The sequence below is a fragment of the Phaeodactylum tricornutum genome, chromosome 29 (genome assembly GCF_000150955.2).
Source record: "Phaeodactylum tricornutum CCAP 1055/1 chromosome 29, whole genome shotgun sequence".
Classification (NCBI taxonomy): domain Eukaryota; phylum Bacillariophyta; class Bacillariophyceae; order Surirellales; family Neidiaceae; genus Phaeodactylum; species Phaeodactylum tricornutum.
Genome location: NC_011697.1, coordinates 40,630 through 61,094, shown reverse-complemented (window position 1 = coordinate 61,094; position 20,465 = coordinate 40,630). Strand labels below are relative to the sequence as shown.

Below are 20,465 nucleotides of genomic sequence, written 5' to 3'. Positions count from 1 at the left end.
TGTCAGTCTTCCCGACGCAAAAGTACCAAATACCGTAAGGCTTGGCCTCGTCGAACTCGAACCGCTTCTAAATCGTATCGTGGCTGCGACGAGCGATTGGAAAAGAATCGCATCGGCGGACGAAAGAGCAAGGCGCGGCCGAGTTCACACTTCGTGTATTCTGCGGGACCAACGTCCGAAAAACCAATCCCAACGCGATTGATTCGTCTTTCTCGCATTCCTCGTCTCACGTTCGTGGTCCAATCGTGTCTTTTCATTGGTTGACCCTCGACTGTCGCGTAAACCCTATTCGGCTTCCGCACTTCACGCCGACCCTCGCACGATACACAATGTCGCACACACACAATCTCGGTACCTACTTCGTTGGATCGGTTGACGACCACAGCAGCAGAGCTGCTGTCGTTAAAACAATCGCCTTGGTGTAATCTGTTCTTATCACCATCATAGTGAAGGTAAGTACGTCGGGTGAAGAATAGTTTGGGAACAGACCCGATTGCCGCATAGATTCAAAAAGTCACTCGTGTGGTGTGCTGGTGCGTCCCCAATGCGTGCAAGCACCGCTCATACGGAAAGTGAGAAAAAACCGTGCCTTGACTGCGCATATTTTTGAAAAATCCGTGTGCGCCCGCCCTCGTGGGACAGGGCACTGACAGTCAACTTTGCGACCGTCACTACTGACCATTTACGGTCAGCTGTCTTGTACGTGGAAAAAGGTCCCATACGGTACCAACTACGTCAGTTACGGGTGACAGACACGGGAATTGTGGGCTTCATTAAGGTCAAAGCTAACGAAGAAGTTGAAGTTGGAAAGCTGCGCAGTCGCCTTTACTGTTAGGTTGGAGCAACGTGAATCACAACGACGGAGTTAGGTTTCCAACGTGCCGGTAAGTAATCGCATGTTGACGTGTCGAGACTTTCTTTCCATTCAACAGTAAATAATAGTTTCTGTACAAACAGATAGATAGCTGTTCGTCCACAGAGTTTGAGCGATAACTTGAAATTCTGGCCAATACCAACAGCTTGTAAGTTGTTATCATCATTGTTCAATATTGCTTTTTCGTGTTTGGACCGACAAAGCTTGGGGGGTGTTATTGATCTTCTTTGCTCCGTAAGTGAAATCCTAAGCTACGCTAATTTCCTGCGGTTCAGTTACACTAGAAGTCATATTTTCCTCGGTCGATTGCAAGTATTTTGCGACCTTTTCGGCTTCCGTCCATCCAAACTGCACACAATCACCAAAGGCAACAAAAAAAAAAACCGGTCCGGTAATTACCTCCCAAATAAAACCCGGGCACCTTGGCCTCGTCGGCTTCCAATGCATCCAAAATTTCTAAATGACCCTTACGGTACTGCGGTATGGCAGTTTGCCACACTCGAATGCCAATCCTTTTGCCAGACGGAGCGTCACTTTTCAACAGAATCTCGTGATTATCCGCGTCGACTTGTTTGTAAATTTCTTCTTCGGACAAGTCCGCAATGCCTTTGTCCCGTGCACCACCAATGTAGGTTAGCAAGAGCTCCCAGCCTTCAGGAGCGCGACCAGGAAACAGAGAACTCGACCAGATGGTACCCAAACTCCGGACTCCCATTTTACGCGGAAGCAAGTGGCCGAATCCACGCAAAGGTTCCCTCGAGGTACCACCGGGCAACTCCTTAAACCACTCTTTCTTGTAGGCCATGGTGACAGATGCAACGGGAGGTGAGTATACTTCAGCCAGCCGAGTGGCAGCCGGAACCAAGTCAGCGGCAACCTTGCACGTGACACGGGTTGGCGAGGTCAGACAGACGGATTTAGCAATTATTTCGATCGGTTTATCATCCTTCAGGACCGTTACTTTAAACCGACCGTCGGGCAGTTTTTCAACTTTGTCTATAGGCGTGTTCTTCATTACACGCTCCGGTCCTAGGTATTCTTCCGCCGCTAGGGCAAGTGTTTGCAAACCTTTACGGAAAGAACCCAGCTGGCCTCCTTTGTAAGTGGGCCAGGCCGGATCGGGTGGGTTCGACGTCTTTTCGTCGGCAATTTCCTTGAATCGATTGATCGCACCACTGACCAGACCCGGCCCAAGATCTCCTAGCCCTTCCAGTCGATGAATTTTTTTTAGAGCGGCCTTCATGGCCAGTTCGTCAGGATCTCCAGCATATACACCGGACACGAACGGATCGATCACGCGTTCAAATGTTTCGGCACCCAAATGACGGGTAACGAATTCCCTTATAGACTCTTCACGATCCGTCGGTGGTGGAGCGATAAGGCCAATCGCACCGAGCCCAGCTCGAATCTTTCCGGGCCAGGTCAACAGGTTGAAGTCAAGCAAGTCCCCGGGTAAATTTGTTGGTAAAGCGTGTAAGTTCGCCAGCTTTGCGCCCGCACCTTCGCCTTGCCAATACACAAAACGAGGCAAAGACCCATCCGCGAGAACGAGGTCCTTCGTTATGCCCAATTCGTGAACGAGTCGACTAATGTAGGGAGTAGGCTGGAAAGAATTGGGACCTTCTTCCCAGACAAACCCTTCCTCGTTTTCTTTCGAAATGAGATTGCCCCCGACAACTTCGTTCCGCTCGACCATAAGGGTGTCAACATCGTGGTTCTTTACAAGATTAAAGGCGAGAGAGCTTCCAGATACGCCCGACCCCACAACCAAGCAATCAACTTCTCGAGCCGCTGCGTATAGTTGTGGTATCGGGGAGTGAAAATGTGACGATGCCGTGAAGGGCGACGCCGCGCGAGGGGCCACAAATGCAGCCGCCGACTGCACCAAACTAAGAGTTACTAGAAAGCATTGTGCAATCATCTTACTCACGAAGCAAAAAGAAGCTGACAAAGACGGCTCAGGAATGTGTTAAAGAGCCCGATCACTTTCTTCTCTTCCGATTCTCTCAACAGTGTAGAACGAATTGGTCGTTGTCGCTCTAACGAACACACAAAACACCAATCCGATCCCCGAGTTGCTGTTTTGCCTGTCTGCTTCAACAAATACCCTTTACTACAGACAAGCGTACATAAGTATATCCTGCCTCCATTGACTGTGAGGAGAACGTTTACGGACGACTGCCCGACCCCTCTATCGTGTTTACGTGGTGGGCTCAGACCAAGCCGAAGTATTAGTTGTAAGTGACTACCTATGTATAATGTATGTAGTGTAGCTTACCGTAAAGCGGTGGACCGCCGCCAGAGTGAAACTGTGCATACATTATCCTAAGCGTCAACCATCTTTTTACTAATTGTGCTCTGTTACCATCCAAACTAGGGCACAGTAAATTCCGGCTACCTGGAAGGCAAAAGCCACCATCCAAAACTGAACTCCAACACATCGGGGCAGGCAACACGGGTAAAGCTTATTACAGGCCACAGCATCACTTCCTTCTGCTGTTCGCGTGATCAAGTCTGTAGTATTGTATTCAGATAAGGGGCGAAACGTCATTCACAGTCAGTAAGTAAACGTCTTCGTAACTATAAACGATATAAATTGTGTGGTCAGCTTTATACTTACCGTCGTAGATGTCTCGCACGCTGTACATGCCAATGAAAACACCAAAAAACAGAGTAATAAATTCGAGAAGGGGATCGAAAACAAACCACTCAATGAAAATGAACCCAATTAGAAGACTCGAAAAGCCCAACGAGAGAGCTACAACCATTGTATTCGGCTTCAAGCTGTGGCACAAAAGATTTCTTCATTAGCGCCAAAAAAGGACCATTCTGTTTCGGACACATGACGCAAAGGACGACTTACCAAAGTGAAATCAATAGAGCAAAAGAAATAAGTGATGCCACAATGGTCGAGCCAATTTTGCTGCCACTTAGAGCCACAAAGACACCTGGAAGGGCAAAGGAAAGGTGAGATGTCGGCCTCTGTGGTGCGAGGTAGCGCGAACATATGCGCTATTTACAGTCAACGCACCTCCCCAGAAAGCACCGCCAACGTATCCAGCTGGGATAACCAATGTCCGACAACCTCCCGTGTACCCGGTGACACCTCCTTCGTTTTCGTAGACCTCGATCTTCTTGACGGAACCCCCCGTCATAAAGCATGCGCTGGCATGACCAAATTCGTGGACAAAAACAGACAATAGTCGCATTGGCTTGAGAATGGTTGTGTGGTATAGAACGAAGAACGCAACGACATAGGCTGCGTAGAAGCAGATGAAGATGATCTCTTCGATCTCGCAGCATCCGCCCAAGTCCCAATGAGGCTTCAGCCCGCTTTCATGCAAGCGACGACCGACATTGTCAGCGACGCTTGTGACACTCCAATCGAACGACAAGCTGGCAAAAAAGTGGGTCATCTTTTCTAAACCTGGAGTTTGACAGTTGCTGGGAATGTCTTTCGCAGGATTGAGATTCGGAAGAGCATGAGCTGTAGCACAGTGCGAAATCCGGGAAAAGCCACGTTGTATGACTATCGCTAGAAAGCCGCTTGAGTATTCCGATGTCCGCAATCATTTCTTACCGTTAGCATTTTTCACGAGTTGCTGTGCATCCGCTGCTTTATATTACAGTTCCCTTTCAAAGTCAATGTCACAACTCTGTCGAAGTAAATAAGGCCCAGAGAGCTTTCTTTAGCGTTTAGGCAAAGCTTGTGCGATATATTTTCAATTTATTATATGGAGAAAAATTAAGGATCCCGTCAGACAGTTGAGTAGGTCCTTTATTGTCGGCCAGCTACGTACCCTGTGGGCTTGTAAACAGGTCAAAGGCAACCGCTTTGTTCAAAATTTAATTTACTGTCAGTGTCACATTCTGATGCTAGTCAAATAAAACATTTAAGATTCCTGCTGTCCAATTTTAAATTGACATCGATCCCTCGGCTGCGGATCCGACCGGCTTCCTTTTCCATTCAGAGAGCAGATAATCCACAATCTCGCCAGCAGGAAAGCCTAAATGACCATCAGCATCTTCCTTGATGAAGTCTCGGCAACTACTAATATCGTCTCCAGTCGTGATCAGGGGTAGCTCAACGTACTTCATTTTTTCTCCGTTGACGGCTTTGACCTCTCCAACTTGCGGAAACCCTGCATTCGAACAGAGGGCGTTGCAGAGGCATTTACGACCGACAGTGGCCTTGGCATCCCCACCTTTTCTAGCAAATGCTACCTCCGGCTCCGCAGGGCAACGATAACCAATTTTGCCGTCAGGCCGTTTGTAAGGTTGTCGCAAGTAGCCCAGGTTGCATGCACGTGGACGAGCTTCGTAGACTTCTCTTTGGGAAAGACTCTGGGGTAAATCGAGTACTTTGAACGGAAATCCTGTGGGAGAGGCAGCGGGATCTGTCAGCACATCCAAACGGGTTTCTGACAGTTTGCGAAGAATGTCCTGTTTGATCCAATCGTCGAGGCCAGATTCTTCAGCAAGCGCAAAAATTGTACCACACTGGACACCTGCACCTCCCAATGCTCGGACCTCGGCAAATCGTTCAGGTCGAGCGTAAGAACCGGCTAGCCAAAACGGCAAACCCTGGCAAGCCTTGCAAAACTTAGCCAGGTCGACTTCATCCTTGGGGCCGTATACAGGTTCGCCACGCTCATTTAAACCGCCTGCGTGTGTACTGAAGACAGGATCAAATTTAAAACCACGGGGAGGGGCGTTGTGGCCTCCTGCGGAACTGAGCTCCACCACGAATCCTTGAATTCCTCTCGTCGGCCCTTTTCCGGAGGCTTTTTTCAGAAGGGACTGAGCGAGTATTGTAGAAGAAACTATAGGGAGGAACGATGGGCGCTTTAACGGAGCAGCCAATTCTGGCTTCCCCGCTGCTTCCCAGAACGCAATCGGTGAAAACTTGTAAACCGGGGCTTCTTTCTCTGCAACTCCGTCCACATCAATCTTCTGCTCACAGTCTTTGCATTCGGATAGATTGTCGAGAAATCCAGGAACCGAGATCGGTATTCCAGCTCCCATTATGATGTAGTCGACGCCAGCCATCATAGCACCGTAGAGGGATGCGATCGTCGGAAGTTGGACCTTTGTCAGTAGATTCATTCCGACGAGCCCATCAATAATTGATCCATCGTCGTTGTGCTTGGCCAACCAAACTTCACAGTAGTTTGCAAGAACGTTGGCTTCCAAGAGTAGTTGGTTAGGGGTGAGCGTCCACATTGGAATTGATTTGTAAGGCTCCGAAGGGTCTTTTCCGCCCTCTATATAAAATCGCGCGACAATCCGGTTTGCCATATCTTGATCAGGAAAAGTCTTGAGTGCGCGAAAAAAGGATCCTTCCGCATCACCTTTCTGAAGCTCCCGCACCATGACATTATCCATCGCAGTGCCTGAAACCACACCTAGCTCACCTTTCAGGGCTACCTCACGCGCAAGCTTCCATTGGGAAATCCGGATTCCCATTCCGCCTTGAATAATGCTTGGTACTGAAGGGGCAACGGAATACGCATATGCCGGTGCCAACGAAGAGAAAGCCAATGCGCAAGCAAGCGAGAATATTCCAAATTGTTTCATTTTGCTTTGGTTTCGAAAGGGGGACGGAGATCAAAGAATTTTATGTGCTTGAACCCAGCAGCATATTGGCTGCGCTCAGGAGGTAGCAAGCAATAAGGTGGTTTATGCTACTCTCATCGGCGTAGCTATGAGATCGGCTACAAAAGCGAACCCCACGTCGCTGACGAAAGCGAACTGAGAAGTGTTGACTACCTATTGACTAATACTTTGCGTCGGCACTGTGCAACGGACGGAAAGCGCATGGCGGGCCCGACTAGCCGTATGTCAGGGTTTCATCCAACATTTTTGAAGTGGCTGGGATGTGTCCCAAACGAGTGAATGGACGTCAGAGTCATGACTGTGAGTGCATAATTCATTGTCAAAAGTTGACTTTTTAAAACCGCTGATACTGTTTACAGAGGTGCCATGAACATCAACATTTTTGGCTTTCAAATCAATCTAATGTTAATTACAGCGTCTTTGTTCACTAGCCCTTTAACGATCATTCCGACTCATACAGTTAGATAGAGCTAGAAGAAAGCACAAGGGCGCTGACTCTCTGGAAAATATATGAGGATGGTTTATGTCAGCACAAAAATTTCATACGAGCTAGTTGCCAAGAAGAAAAAAAAAGAAGTGGCTAGTAACTTGAAGCTAATACAAATGAGTGGACTCAATGCGTCTCGTGCTAGCAGATTTCCCCTTTAGATGTGGTCACTGTATGAATAGTAACATAGGTTACCTATTGCTTGGAAATATGTAACGTATTTAAGAGATCAGCATTGTTCAGCTTACCCAAACGACGGAGGTAGTGCACGTCCCTCCCTTTTTACACTTTCTTGCAAATCTGTACAATATCCTCATCGGCAAGTACATGGTCTTTTCCACACCGTTGTGGTTGATGCTTCGCCGAGCGACCTAAGGGAGCAGTTGAAAACTGTCAGCTCAGTATGAGGAGGAGATTGCTTTACGCTTAACGTTAGCTTACCCCATACCCAGGCGTGACTAAAGGAGTCGATGATGCTCTTGTGCAACCGATTGCAGAATTCTTCTATTGTGGGGTTTTCGGCGTGAAGAATAACGGGCTCGTCATAATCTGGAATTTGACCTTTTGGCTTGGTGTATCTGGACATGTGTTCGAAACAGAGTTAGACATAATGTCATTGTAGGTTTCCATAATAGACGACTACTTACACCCTTAGCATGCTGCACCGATGCCAAATTTCTTCCATAAGTTCTGAATGATCCAGAGGCGAACGCAAGATATTTAGGCCTTCTAATCACATAATGATTGAGCGAATTCTGTCAGTATAAAAGGACGATCATACCTTCTAGATTCCACTCGTGCTGACTACTAATCGGGACATAGTTCGGCATCTGGTCCAAAATGTCAAGCTCCTCAATCGTAATTGCATCGATTTTGTTGAACACATACAGCACCGGTATGTAAGCCCGATTTCCTTCAATGACGTCGATAAACTGATCCACTGAGACGTCTTCTCGTAGGATTATTTCAGCGCACGAAATTTTATACTCTTTGCAAACGACACGCGCAACATCAGCACTCATTCCCTGCGTTTGCTTGACCATCTCCTGATATCCAATCCCACCCGCATTCTTTGTCATAACCTTAATATCAGGAGGATTTTGGTTAATCCGAATCCCGAAACTAAAAAGCTCGTTCTCAATAATCTTCTTGTGCGTAACGGGTTTTGCAGAATCCAAAACGACGAGAATAAGATTGCAAGTCCGTGCAGTCGAAATAACCTGGCGACCGCGACCCCGGCCATCAGCGGCGCCCTCAATAATCCCTTATTTTAGGAGAAAGCATCGTGAGAAGCAATGTATACAATGAAGACGCTTGTGAAGATTGCGACGACAACATACCGGGAAGATCCAGCACTTGAATTCGAGCTCCCTTATATTTCATAGTCCCAGGAATGCAAGTGAGTGTGGTAAATCTGTATTCCCGTAAGATAGAAAAGTTTATATAAGAATGCTCTTTTCCCCAAATTCAAAGAAAGCGGCAATGACTTCTCGTATACTGAATGTTGACTCACTCGTATGCAGCTGCCTCGCTCCTTGTCCCTGTCAAAGTCGTCAACAGAGTTGACTTTCCAACTGAAGGAAAGCCCACGAGGCCGATTCTCGTATCGCCAGACTTGGAAACATCAAATCCACGACCGGCATCCTTGGAACCAGCGGATTTTCCACCAGGACCCTGAACAACATGGAAGAAGAGATTGCATGGTGAATTTTCATATTTCTAGCTCCTGTAAAATACCTATATGATTTCACTTACGTTCGTGAGCTCACTGCGGAGCTTGGCCAGTTTTGCTTTGAGGGTTCCAATATGATAATTCTTGGGAAATCAAGAAAACGTTAGTCAAGTGCCAGGCGGTGAACGTCGCTTTTCATGGACATTCTTACATACCGTTGCCTTGTTCTTTTGAGTTCGGGCCATTTCGGCCTCGATCTCCTCGATTTTCTTTTGAATATCATCCGACATATTTTATTCTCTCTAGCGTAATCGAAGGACGATTCGGTCGGGAGTTCTTGTTGCTGTTGGTGGTGGTGGTGGTGGTGGTTTTGTAGTCAAGCAAGTAACTCTAACTGTCAATCGAACCGAGCAACCTCGCTTTCAACCGGCTGGCTAGTTAGTTTTGGGTTGCCTTTGAGAATATCTCATCTAACACAAGAGCCGTTCACAAAATTTGTTTGGAAAACGGGCTATGGGGTGGGTAGGAAGATGTGAAAGTAGAAGACCCCTACGTCAAGCGGTACATGTGGGGTTCATATCCCTAAGTCTCTTGGACAAGTCTATAATCTTATGTTTTTACGCCTTTGATTGTCTACGAAAGTATGCAGGATCCTTTCGGGTCCTTGGACAATTCTAGCCCGTTAACGTTGCAGTTTCTAGTTTATCAGACCCAGTGGTTCTAAGCTGAGGTAGCGGGATCAAATGTAGTGTTTTCGTAGCATTTCGAGTGTTTGAAGTGATCACTGATTCCGATTGTGCCTGGGGAGTTAAGGCAAAATACCTGGCTTTTCATGTTGTTGTTAAGTTGCTGAAGCCTGCAGAGGCCTGTACTGTCTCTTTTTGAAACAACTGAACATTTGCATGTGCAGAATTTCTTGTCACCAATGCACCCTTACTATTGGCAAATTCTCCTCCTGACAATCAAATCATACATTGCAACTCCAGGCAAATATCCCACAATCATACTGATGCTTGTGATTTTGACATAGCTTTTTTCTGAAGTCTCCCTGAACTAACTCTTTTGCACCATCTGAAATAATTTCAGCTGGAATTCCCTCACAATGAAACAACAAACCCAATGTATTGTGAGCCTGACCTTTTGACTTCATTGGGAAAGCATGAATCCAGTCAACATTGTTCACATAAATTTGAAAGATGAGACAACATTTGAAAACATTGTATACGTATACAAAGTCATACGCAAGTGACAATATCTCAATTGTGCAGTGACCGGTTTCACTCTCTTTGCTAACAATCAACTGGCAATATCCGTAACCCCTCTCTGAGTTGTTGCCAGAAATGTTCTCTTTGCTGTTGATAAACCAATATTCCATTGTTTTGCCAACTCTTCTGGCATTACCTAATACCTGTAATTTGACAACTGTACAACACTAACAATACAAGTCTTTTCGAGTTCATTGATCAAGTGTTTGTCTTCCAATGACATCAAAACAGAGGAGAACACAATTGATACTGTACCGTCTTTTGTAGAAACCATTTGAATGTTTGCATGTGCAGAATTTCTTGTTACCAATGCACCCTTACTATTGGTAAACTTCTCCTCCTGACAAGAAAAATCTGTCAAATACAGATCCCAAATTGGACTGTCATAAGTAAGGTTCAACTTGTGAAAATTTCGAAACTCCTCCACAGACGGCTTGCGGACTGGTAAGTACAAAATGACTCCATCTAATGACAATGGTAACCTGACATTGTGTTTCCGTAAATAAATTGAATGCAATAAATCTGTAAGCTTTTCCGACAAAAATTGGGACAATCATTGACCTCAACATCATTTAATTGAAGTTGATTTGGATTTAACAATGCGTGTTCCATTGTAGGAAAATGCAAGGCCTGATGAATGACTAAAATAAATGTCTCATATGTGTAAGGATGATCAAAAGCAAGTGCAGCAGAGACAATTGGTACAGACTGGGCTTGACCAATTGTAGATAAAAATGCAGAAACATCAACCGTCTGAGTATATAAGCATGTCAACCAATGCAACATGTATCCAAGTGAGAATCTAACTCCGTGTGTGATATAATTGCACTCTCAAGTGACTGTATAGAAATAGAATGTGTAGACACAACTGACACTTTTGGTAATTGTCAAAAATTTCTTTGCAACATGCTCCAACCTGCCAATGACTTCAATGTAAGAGAAATTGTATCCTTAAGACTGGTCTTTGACTTCTTTTTGACTTTGTTGTCCTTAGAATTAACACCAGATGCATTTCAACACTTTCCACCAGCTTCTTCACATAATGTATGCAAATGACGCTTTATTCTGCATTCATGGTCTTGTATTCATCAAAAGTATAATATCTATCCACCATACCACAGGTAGATCCTTTGTTGAAAACACCCTTGTTTCCACCGCAACCACCACAACCTTTATTACCATGTCCTGACCCTTTACCTCACCCTCAACCACAACCAGATCAACCTGACAAAATATTTTGAAGTTGAGCTTGATTCTGTTCTTCAATAAATTCACTCAGAAAATTCACTGTTGCTTCAAAATCATTTTTCCAAGAAGGGGTAGCACAAACAGTGGCAACTGCAGAATTTAGAAACAGTGCTTTAATATGTTTCAAAAAAATTCAAACTTTGGCTGCCTCTGTCAATGGTTCTCCAAACTCCTCCATATCTGTATGCGCTTGCTGATGGATCTCAGCAAAATGCTCAAAAGTAAAACCACAATGCTCTCTGTTGTAAAACTTTGCTTAAAGGTCCCCTTCAATTTGTGTAATAATTTTTGACTGATTTGTGGGTCCCAAATAATGCAATGCAAAGCAAACCACGCCGCATGACCGTTTCGAGCTCTCAAATACAACAACACCCAACTCCAAGCCGGATCCCCATGACTACAACCACAAATAATGGTCCATACCTGAGCATTGTCTGCTGCATAAGACTCTCATCATGAGGACTGCAAGCATTTATTTCTTTGAATGCATCCTGATAATTATTGTCTGGACCTTCTGGAACTTCTTCCTCATCACAAATAATGTAAGCAAGTGGGACTCCTGTTGTTCCTCAAATTTTCAGCAAATACTCCGCAATATTCTCGAAAGCATTGCAAATCTTCTTCAAATCTTCAATCTGAGTAGGAGCAGTGAGGTCTTTTGCCAATTCTTTGTCTTCCTATTTGTGCTTCTCAATCTCAATCATTGAGTAAATACGCGTCTGATTAAATTGAACCGGATAAGGCCGAGAAGTTTGCTTCGAATGACAAACATAGTACGCCAACAGCACAAGACGCTCCTCCGCAGTGGGTGAAATTGCTTCTCCATTGCGAGGAATCACAGCCGGTGCTCCTGTTTCTTCCGCGTTAGGATTAGGGAGTGTACCCCCGGGATGACGAATATTCTTTGTCACAATACACACCAAGATGACATGTCCCTACAACAGGTCTCACCTAAGTTGGGTGAGGGAAGTGTGATTCAAGATGTTGATTGTGGTGGGATTGTGGCATTTATGTTGGCCTTATTGTATGACCCAATGTATACGTGATATGACCAGGATTGTATTGTGTTGGAAGCTTCAAGAGTCAAGGACATGAATGACAACTAGGGCACAGTCCCATAAACAAAAAGGAGAGTTAGAGGCAAGGATTGTTTACTCACCAAGTGGTTCTATGTGGGATTTATATTTAGCAGAGATATCACTCTATGTGAGAGTAAGGTTATCTGGAACATGGTAAGAGGTCCTTCATCCCAATGAGCAGACCGATTCTCATGATCTAGTTGTAGAATAATCTTCCTCTCATTGTTTTAGAAATTCATTGATCTAAATATTGCATTTAGCATAGGTCCTTGTATTTGCTGTCTAACCCGTGGGGAGTGTTGTCAGCGAGCTGAGTTTTACAGTCCCTAAGTCCGCTTAGGTGTATCGCAGGTTGTTTGTAATAACGCCCACTTGCGTTTACCAGGTATTGTTGACACCGCGTTATTCCTGTTTTCCGTATGTACATTGGTTGTACTATGTAACATTCTTACACATGTCCTTGATAAACTGATCCGTCGTAATCTCGAAAACATCCATAGAAAATCAGTACTGACATCACACTGTTCAACATCAACAATACCAATTGCTTGTTAAGCATTTCGAACTTGAGTTAAAGCGGCTGCCATGGTCAACTTTCTTCTTTCTTCCTTCTTCCTGATCACAATAAAATTCTGTTAGTTGGTTTTGAACATTCAGTGTTCTCACGTCACGTGAACACGAGTATTATTGATCATTGATGTCATCAAATGTGAATTTCACATATAGACTTGAATAAATGATATCAATAACAAGTACCATTTCATGACCATACAATAAGTACGCAACAAACACTAGCAAACACAACACAGCCGTCGCTCTCTTCCGTCCGAGATATTTAACCAATATCTATCAAAGTGGAGGATGCGCAACTACCTTGTGGTACAATTCCGATAATAATTGTTGCATAAGTAACTGCTTTGTATAAGCATACTACTCATCATCCACATATGAATGACGCTCAAAACCCGAGCTTTTAGCAAACAATATAATTTTGTGCAATGCACCTTCTTTGATAGATGAAGAGATTCATGGATGCCTTCAATCATGGAGATTTGCCTCGTTCCATATTGTCAGATGGACACGAAACCCAGTAACCAATCAACACGTCTATCACATGGACCATGTCACGGTATAGTACCATGCGACATGTCTTCTAATGATGTCCGTCAGTTGGATGTCAACACCGTGAACGGCAGTTGGAGTGTTCTTGAGAATGAAGTGAGTCGTATGGGAGTTAGTTCGGTCTTATTGTATGGAGTCCCTAGATACAATGATGTATCGAGCGTTGGAGAGAACGCGACGGAACGTGTCGTGTTCTGACGGTGGCAACGGAGTGGGACAGATAATACTTATTGCCTGCTTAACGGATGTAAATGGATGCGCTCCATTTTCCACGGCATGCATGTTATGAAAGGTATTCTCGGTGTCACTATAAGTATATGTGAGCGCGGGTCATGGTATAGGAATACTATGACCGAAGAAAGATATTTGTGTACGGTTGAGTTTGTTTCTCAGTTTTGTTGTTTTGTTGGCAAATCGGAGAAGCAACGAGAACTAGTTTATAGCACTAATTCTTCAATCATTGTTTTATAAGTTCTTTAATCCGTACTGCTAGTTTACGCACAGGTCCTCGTATCCGCTGCCTAACCCGAGGGGAGCGTCGCCAACGAGTAGAGTTTTACAGTCCCTAAGCCCCTTAGGTGTATCGCCGGTCATTCGTCATAACGCCCTCTCTGTTTACCAAGCTCTGTCCCTAACAGCGCTTCTGTCCGAACGGTGCACACTGGTGTATACCGTAACAGATTAACAGTCTTGGTTTCTCGTCAAATCACTGCTGCTTGTCGCACAGAATTTGGTAAACCCACCTTGAGCCCGCCTCAAGGAAGTGTTGAGCTTGGTACCAACCGTACCTTGTTCGACAACACTGCTTACATTGCTTGTTGTTGCATAAAGTGTCAGAGGTGTCTACGGGGACATTTATCGGCTTGTGCTTCGCACCTTTGTCAAGCTGCCACCACCACCCTCCTGACCATTGGTATTGAAAACCCATTAGTACTTCAGGGTTTGTCAGTAAGTCGTCTTGGCCTCCCTACTTCCTCGGAATAACCGGCACTGGAAATCGTCTAGGTTTTCTTCTGGATTTGCCAGTGGGTTGTTTCGTGACTACGGGTTCTCTGGTCAAGTGAGGTATTCGATACCAACAGGCTTGAAAGACCAATCCTGACTCCGGTTCGGACGGGTATACTCACCGGTTAATAAGAGTACGGGGGGGACTAATCAACCCTCCGATAGTTACTGGCACGGAGCGATATCACGCACAGCAGTAACACTGCCACCGAGGTGGTAGAAGGGAGTGAACCAGTGCTGGCAACGTCAACTGGTGTAGGGTCAAATAAAGAAGTCCGCTTAGTTACAGCGAAGGACCTGAAATATAGTGGAAGACCTAACCCCGGAACGCTACCGATCCGGCTATCCAGCCCAACTCAAGACCTGACCCGGCTACTCAGCCCAGCTCAAGGCCTGGTTGGCTATTCGTCTCAACATGGTTACGGCCACCCGGACAACATCCGATGCAAGTGCCCTTGCACATCTGTTGGACACGGTTCTTGCACTGTTGGCAACCTCTCCTATCCGTTTATGCCTCATACAAAATGGATACGATGAACTAGACGCCCTTCTAGGTATCTACGAGAGTGAACTTGAATCTCTAGAGTATACCCCTCTGCCACTAGAGGACAAAGGTGTACTTCCCCGGCGCGATTGCTCATGGCCCATCGACAACTTCTACGTTATTTCTTACATTGGACACGTCAACTCATCCGTGAAAATGGTGGCATGTTATCAAATTACGAACTCATTTCCCTTGCCAAGGATGATTTCAGTTTGTACAGACGATTCTCTTCAGCTCATCTTCCTGAGACCCCATCTACACCTGTTCAAAAGCCCACCAATACTACAACTATGACTGGAAGTAGTAGTCGATCTGCTGTTGCCGATTTCAAACATGGTGTCAAACGAGACAAGGCGCATTATCCAGTTCTTAAGGATGATTGTTATTGGGACAACTTCTACCGTACCTTTGTCGTTACCGCCGTATCGCACAATGTAGATAATGTTCTAAATCCAGCTTATTCTCCTACGGATAATGATGAAATATTGCTCTTCCGCGAACAAAAGAAATTTGTTTATTCTGCGCTAGAACATTGTCTGCAAACGGATATGGGTAAAAACATTGTTCGTGAACATGCTTTTGATTTTGATGCACAAGCTGTGTTTGCCAAAGTTGTTAAACATTACACCGAATCCACAGCTGCAAAAATCAGCTCTGGTACCACTTTGTCATACTTGACTTCTGCAAAATATTAGAAAACTGCAACGATAACGGGCTAGAATCGTCTAAGGAACCGAAAGGATCCCGCATACTTTCGTAGACGACCAAAGGCGTAAAAACACAAGATTATAGACTTATCTGATAGACTTAGGGATATGAACCCCTCATGTATCGCTTGACGTAGGGGTTTTCTAGTCCCCACACATCGAAACCATAAACATAGACATGGACATGGAGAGATGTGTCCCCTCAAAACCACTATGGGAAAAATAGGGATCCACAACTTGTAAAATAAAACTTCGACACTGCATGCAATGACATGTAGTATTGCAAATGCAATTTGTTCCGATACTGGCTTCATCGAAACGGGAAAGTCGGCAAACCCTTCTTCATTTGACTCAATATAAAACTTGACGCATAAGATTCTGTCGTACTGGGGCTGACTGAACCTTTGTTAGCGCATCGGCTAAGTTTGTCTCCGACGGCTCATAAGCAATCTTGATAACTCCCATCGCGACATTCTCTCGTACAAAGTGATATGCAATAGCATTACTCTTCTTCTTCAACATCGATTCCGGTGCTGTAGTATTGTGTACCACCGACATATTGTCGCACAAAACTCTAGCCGGACCATCAATCGGAATTCCCATCATCCGTAACTTATACCTCAAACCCTGTATCATCTCCGTAGCAATCTTTAACGCAACAAACTCACTTCCAAACGAAGACGTTTCAACTGAATTCTGACGCTTCGAAAACCACATAATCGGAGCACGATTAAGATAGATCAAAACACCTGTTCGTGAACGACGAGTGACTTTGTCTCCAGCATGGTCAGCGTCAACAAAAGCAGTAATCTCCACAGCCCTACCACGTGGCTTCGGAGCATTCGGCGGAATAGGTTCCTTCACATTACCATAAAAATCCGTCCAATCTGCGCCATCTATAAAATGGTTCTCAATATCAGCATACGAATCATCAAATACGAGTCGTGACCTGTTGTGAGATTTCAAATAAGCAAAAATATGAAGAACAGCACTCAAGTGTCCTTCTCGTGGCATCGCGAGAAATGATGAAAGCATAGATACTTCACACATAATATCAATTCGACCAATTTCAACTGCCCATCTCAAAACACCAATCTGAGACTGAAAATAGTTAGCACGCTCTGCATTCAACACAGGAGAAACATCAAGTTCTGGTCGATATTTCGTCGACATTGGCGACGACACTTTGTTAGGCAAACCTCTTTTGATTTCGTCCAAATCTTTCTCAACATTTGCGACAGCTTGTTTCACATAATTTGTCGAACTCATAGACCATCGCGGCTTGTCTGGCTTATCGGGAAGTGAAAAGTGTCCAAGATTCGCTCCCAAATAGGTATCCGGTGTCTTAATGGATTCCGGTTTAAGCTTGAAATGTTTTCCAATAGTATCCAAGATACTCTTCGGATCATGACTGATACATAGGAAATCATCCGTGTAAATAAGTACATACTCATAAAATTTGAGACCACCTTCATTCTGAAATGGTCTTAACCAAACATCCGGATCTGCAATACAAGAGGTAAACATTAATTCTTCCATTGTTGCAGCTAAGTGAGCACGCCATGCTGCTCCACTTGACTTCAAACCATACAACGCTCGAACGATAATTGCATAACGACCTTCCGTCGAATTCCCAAATTCTGGACCACATGTCGTATATACCTTTTCTCGAACTGGGGCATTCAAATATGCGTTTTGTGCATCAGCACCAAGTATTTGCATCGAATTCAACGCTGCGATAAGTAATGCAATTCGAACACTGTCCCTGGAAACAACACTAGCATAAGTAATCGAACTCGGTGGATCTGTAACGTGTCCCCCGGCGACGAATCTGGCTTTGCGAGTGAAGTCCATTTTGATATCAAAAATCATATGACAAGGTATCCAAGTGTAACCAACTGGTTTCGACGCATTGGGTTCAAGAACTTTGAACGCTGGCATAACATTTTTCATCTCTTTTCTGATTGCATCCAACCATATAGAAGTGTTAGTATCACGATCAATCTCGAGAGCTTTCTTTACTGATTTCGGCATACGAATACCGAATTTGTGAGTCCGTTTCAGGTATCTGGCCTTTACCGCTGAAATAATTCGCTCTCGTTTTCGTAATACGTCCGGTACCCACCAGGCAAAAGCTGGTTCATGGACTAACTTGTTTGCAACAACATATTCGGCGACGTCAACAGGATTCGATTCTTTCAGGTCTTTCAAGGGAATCCATGTATTTGATCCGTCTTTCCATTGAAGTAAAAGTTGCCAACCTTTTGTTGTTCGACGCATTTGTTTTACACCACGTTTGTCTGTATAATACAGATCATCAGCAGCAACCGCCGATCCGTCTTTTCGGTGATCAACAATTTCATCCATTAAAAGATAACGACGACCCTCGTCATCAACCTGTGAATAAAGATGCTCAGCAATAACATTAGCCGCGTATTCCTGTACGTTACCATCTGGGAATTGAACTTCTAAGATGCGAGTGTCCAAAACTGGATCAGGATTCGACCTCCCGATTGGATTACCATCTCGATCTTTCTTTTGTCCAATTATTCGACCAGCACCAATATGATCATGTCTTGGTATCATTACTTCAGCATTGATATACTCGTTAAAAGCTTCGTGATCGTACTCGTCTGCTTGTGGCATCATTTCCTGGTCCCCTGTATAATGGTCCGAATACGTCTCGAACTCACTGGGTTCCACCTCGAAAACATAAGTATTTTTAATACGATCATCTTCGTTCATAACCAAACGAACGTTCGTCTCAAAACTCTCTTGAAGCAACTTCACCTGTTGAGAATTAAGATCACTTGTCGAAAGTGGGGAGTAAGTAGTTCGCGAAATAATTTGCGAATTTCTGGCAAGTATACGAGCACACATCGCATCACCTATATCGTGAGCAGGTCCGAGCCAGCGACCAAGTTTCCGCTTATCCTCCGGAAAGTCAACTGGATCCAAATACCATACCCAATCATACCATGCAAACTCGCATAAATGACTAATATCCGTTGTATCTCCCGACACTGCTGTATTCGGGACGTCGTCGTTCAATGCGTAAATATTATGCGCAATTGACGATCGGATCAAACATTGCAACTCCAAGCAAATATCCCACAATCGTACTGATGCCTGTGACTTCGACATAGCTGTATTCGTCATACGCTTCAATGCTTTGATTGCGGTTTCCGCTCGATTCAACCACGGTGAATATGGCTCAATCTCTTTAGCATGAGCTCCTGCAGCACGAACCTTTCGTCTGAACTCTCCTTGAACTAATTCTTTGGCACCATCTGAAATAATTTCAGCTGGAACTCCCTCACGATGAAATAACAAATCCAACGTATCGTGAGCCTGACCTTTCGACTTCATTGGGTAAGCACGAGTCCAGTCAACATCGTTCACATAAATTTGAGCACAAGAATTTCCTCGAGACGAGACGACATTCGAAAACATCGTATCCGTATACAAACTCGTGCGCAAGTGACGGTATCTCAACTGTGCAGTGACTGGTTTCACTCTCTTCGCTAACGATCGACTAGCAATGTCTTTGACCCCTCTCTGAGTCGTTGCGAGTAATGTTCGCTTCGCTGTCGATAAACCAATGTTCCATCGCTTCGCCAACTCTTCTGGCGTTACCTTATACCTGTAATTCGACGACTGTGCAACACTAACAATACAAGTCTTTTCAAGTTCATCAATCAAATGTTTGTCTTCCAAAGACATCGAAACAGATGATAAAACCATTGATACTGTACTGTCTTTCGTTGTAACCATTTGAATGTTCGCATGTACAGAATTTCTCGTTACCAACGCACCCTTACTATCGGTGAACTTCTCCTCCTGACGAGAAAAATCTGTCGAATACGGATCCCAAATTGGACTTTCATAAGTAAGGTTCAACTTGTGGAAATTTCGAAACTCCTCCGCAGACGGCTTGCGGACTGGTAAGTAAGAAATGACTCCATCTAATGATAATGGTAACCTCACATCATCTTTCGGGAAATAAATCGAATGCGATAACTCCGTAAGCTTTTCCGACAAAAATCGGGGACAATCATTCACTTCGACATCATTTAATCGAATTTGATTCGGATTTAACAAAGCATGTTCCATTGTAGGAAAATGTAAAGCCTGATGAATAACTAAAATAAATGTCTCATATGTGTAAGGATGATCAAAAGCAAGTGCAGCAGAGACAATTGGTACAGACCGGGCTTGACCAAATGTAGATAAAAATGCAGAAACATCAACTGTTCGAGAGGTTTCTTGGAATATATAAGCGTGTCGACCAACACAACATGTATCCGCGTGAGAATCTAACTCCGCGTGTGATATAAATGCACTCTCAAGTGACTGTATAGAAATAGAACGTGTAGACACAACCGACACTTTCGGTAATTGTCAAGAATTTCTCTGTGACATGCTTCGTCCTGCCGATGACTTCGATGTAAGAGAATTCGTATCATCGTGACTGGTCTTTGACTTCTTTTCGTCATCATTGTCCTTAGAATTAACACCAGATGCATTTCGACGCTTTCCACCAGCTTCTTCACGTAAGGTATGCAAATGACGCTTTTGTTCTGCATTCATGGTCTTGTATTCATCAAAAGTATAATATCTATCCACCATACCATTGGTAGATCCCTTGTTGAAAACACCCTTGTTTCCACCACGTCCACCACGACCTTTATTACCACGTACTGACCCTTTACCTCGCCCTCGACCACGACCAGATCGACCTGACGAAATATTTCGAAGCTGAGCCTGATTCTGCTCTTCAATAAATTCACTCAGAAAATTCACTGTCGCTTCAAAATCATTTTTCAAAGATGGGTTAGCACGAACA

At 44.5% G+C, this 20,465-nt stretch overlaps 4 protein-coding genes across 4 annotated transcripts; all 4 read right to left on the bottom strand.

Moving 5' to 3' along the window:
* Window positions 1-1,125: 1,125 nt before the first annotated feature.
* On the bottom strand, window positions 1,126-2,898 carry PPO (protoporphyrinogen oxidase). The gene has a single exon (XM_002185238.1). It carries the CDS (start codon window positions 2,793-2,795, stop codon window positions 1,233-1,235), a length of 1,563 nt encoding a protein of 520 aa, XP_002185274.1. The 5' UTR covers window positions 2,796-2,898; the 3' UTR covers window positions 1,126-1,232.
* Window positions 2,899-3,221: 323 nt separating this feature from the next.
* On the bottom strand, window positions 3,222-4,197 carry PHATRDRAFT_16922 (predicted protein; the record flags this gene model as incomplete). The annotated part of the gene is made up of 4 exons (XM_002185237.1): window positions 3,222-3,388; window positions 3,495-3,658; window positions 3,738-3,822; window positions 3,906-4,197. Coding segments are annotated over 4 exons (708 nt in total), but the record flags the coding sequence as incomplete, so codon positions are not given.
* A 504-nt stretch (window positions 4,198-4,701) lies between these two features.
* Window positions 4,702-6,672, bottom strand: PHATRDRAFT_50353 (predicted protein). Its single transcript, XM_002185236.1, has one exon. The coding sequence runs from the start codon at window positions 6,449-6,451 to the stop codon at window positions 4,790-4,792; it is 1,662 nt and encodes a 553-aa protein (XP_002185272.1). The 5' UTR covers window positions 6,452-6,672; the 3' UTR covers window positions 4,702-4,789.
* A 587-nt stretch (window positions 6,673-7,259) lies between these two features.
* Window positions 7,260-9,080, bottom strand: PHATRDRAFT_51277 (predicted protein; the record flags this gene model as incomplete). The annotated part of the gene is made up of 8 exons (XM_002185235.1): window positions 8,865-9,080; window positions 8,733-8,792; window positions 8,491-8,651; window positions 8,318-8,391; window positions 7,759-8,241; window positions 7,625-7,667; window positions 7,419-7,555; window positions 7,260-7,348 (listed from the first exon to the last, which is right to left on the bottom strand). The coding sequence occupies exons 1-8, from the start codon at window positions 8,937-8,939 to the stop codon at window positions 7,260-7,262; spliced, it is 1,122 nt and encodes a 373-aa protein (XP_002185271.1). The 5' UTR covers window positions 8,940-9,080.
* Between the last annotated feature and the right edge of the window lie 11,385 nt (window positions 9,081-20,465).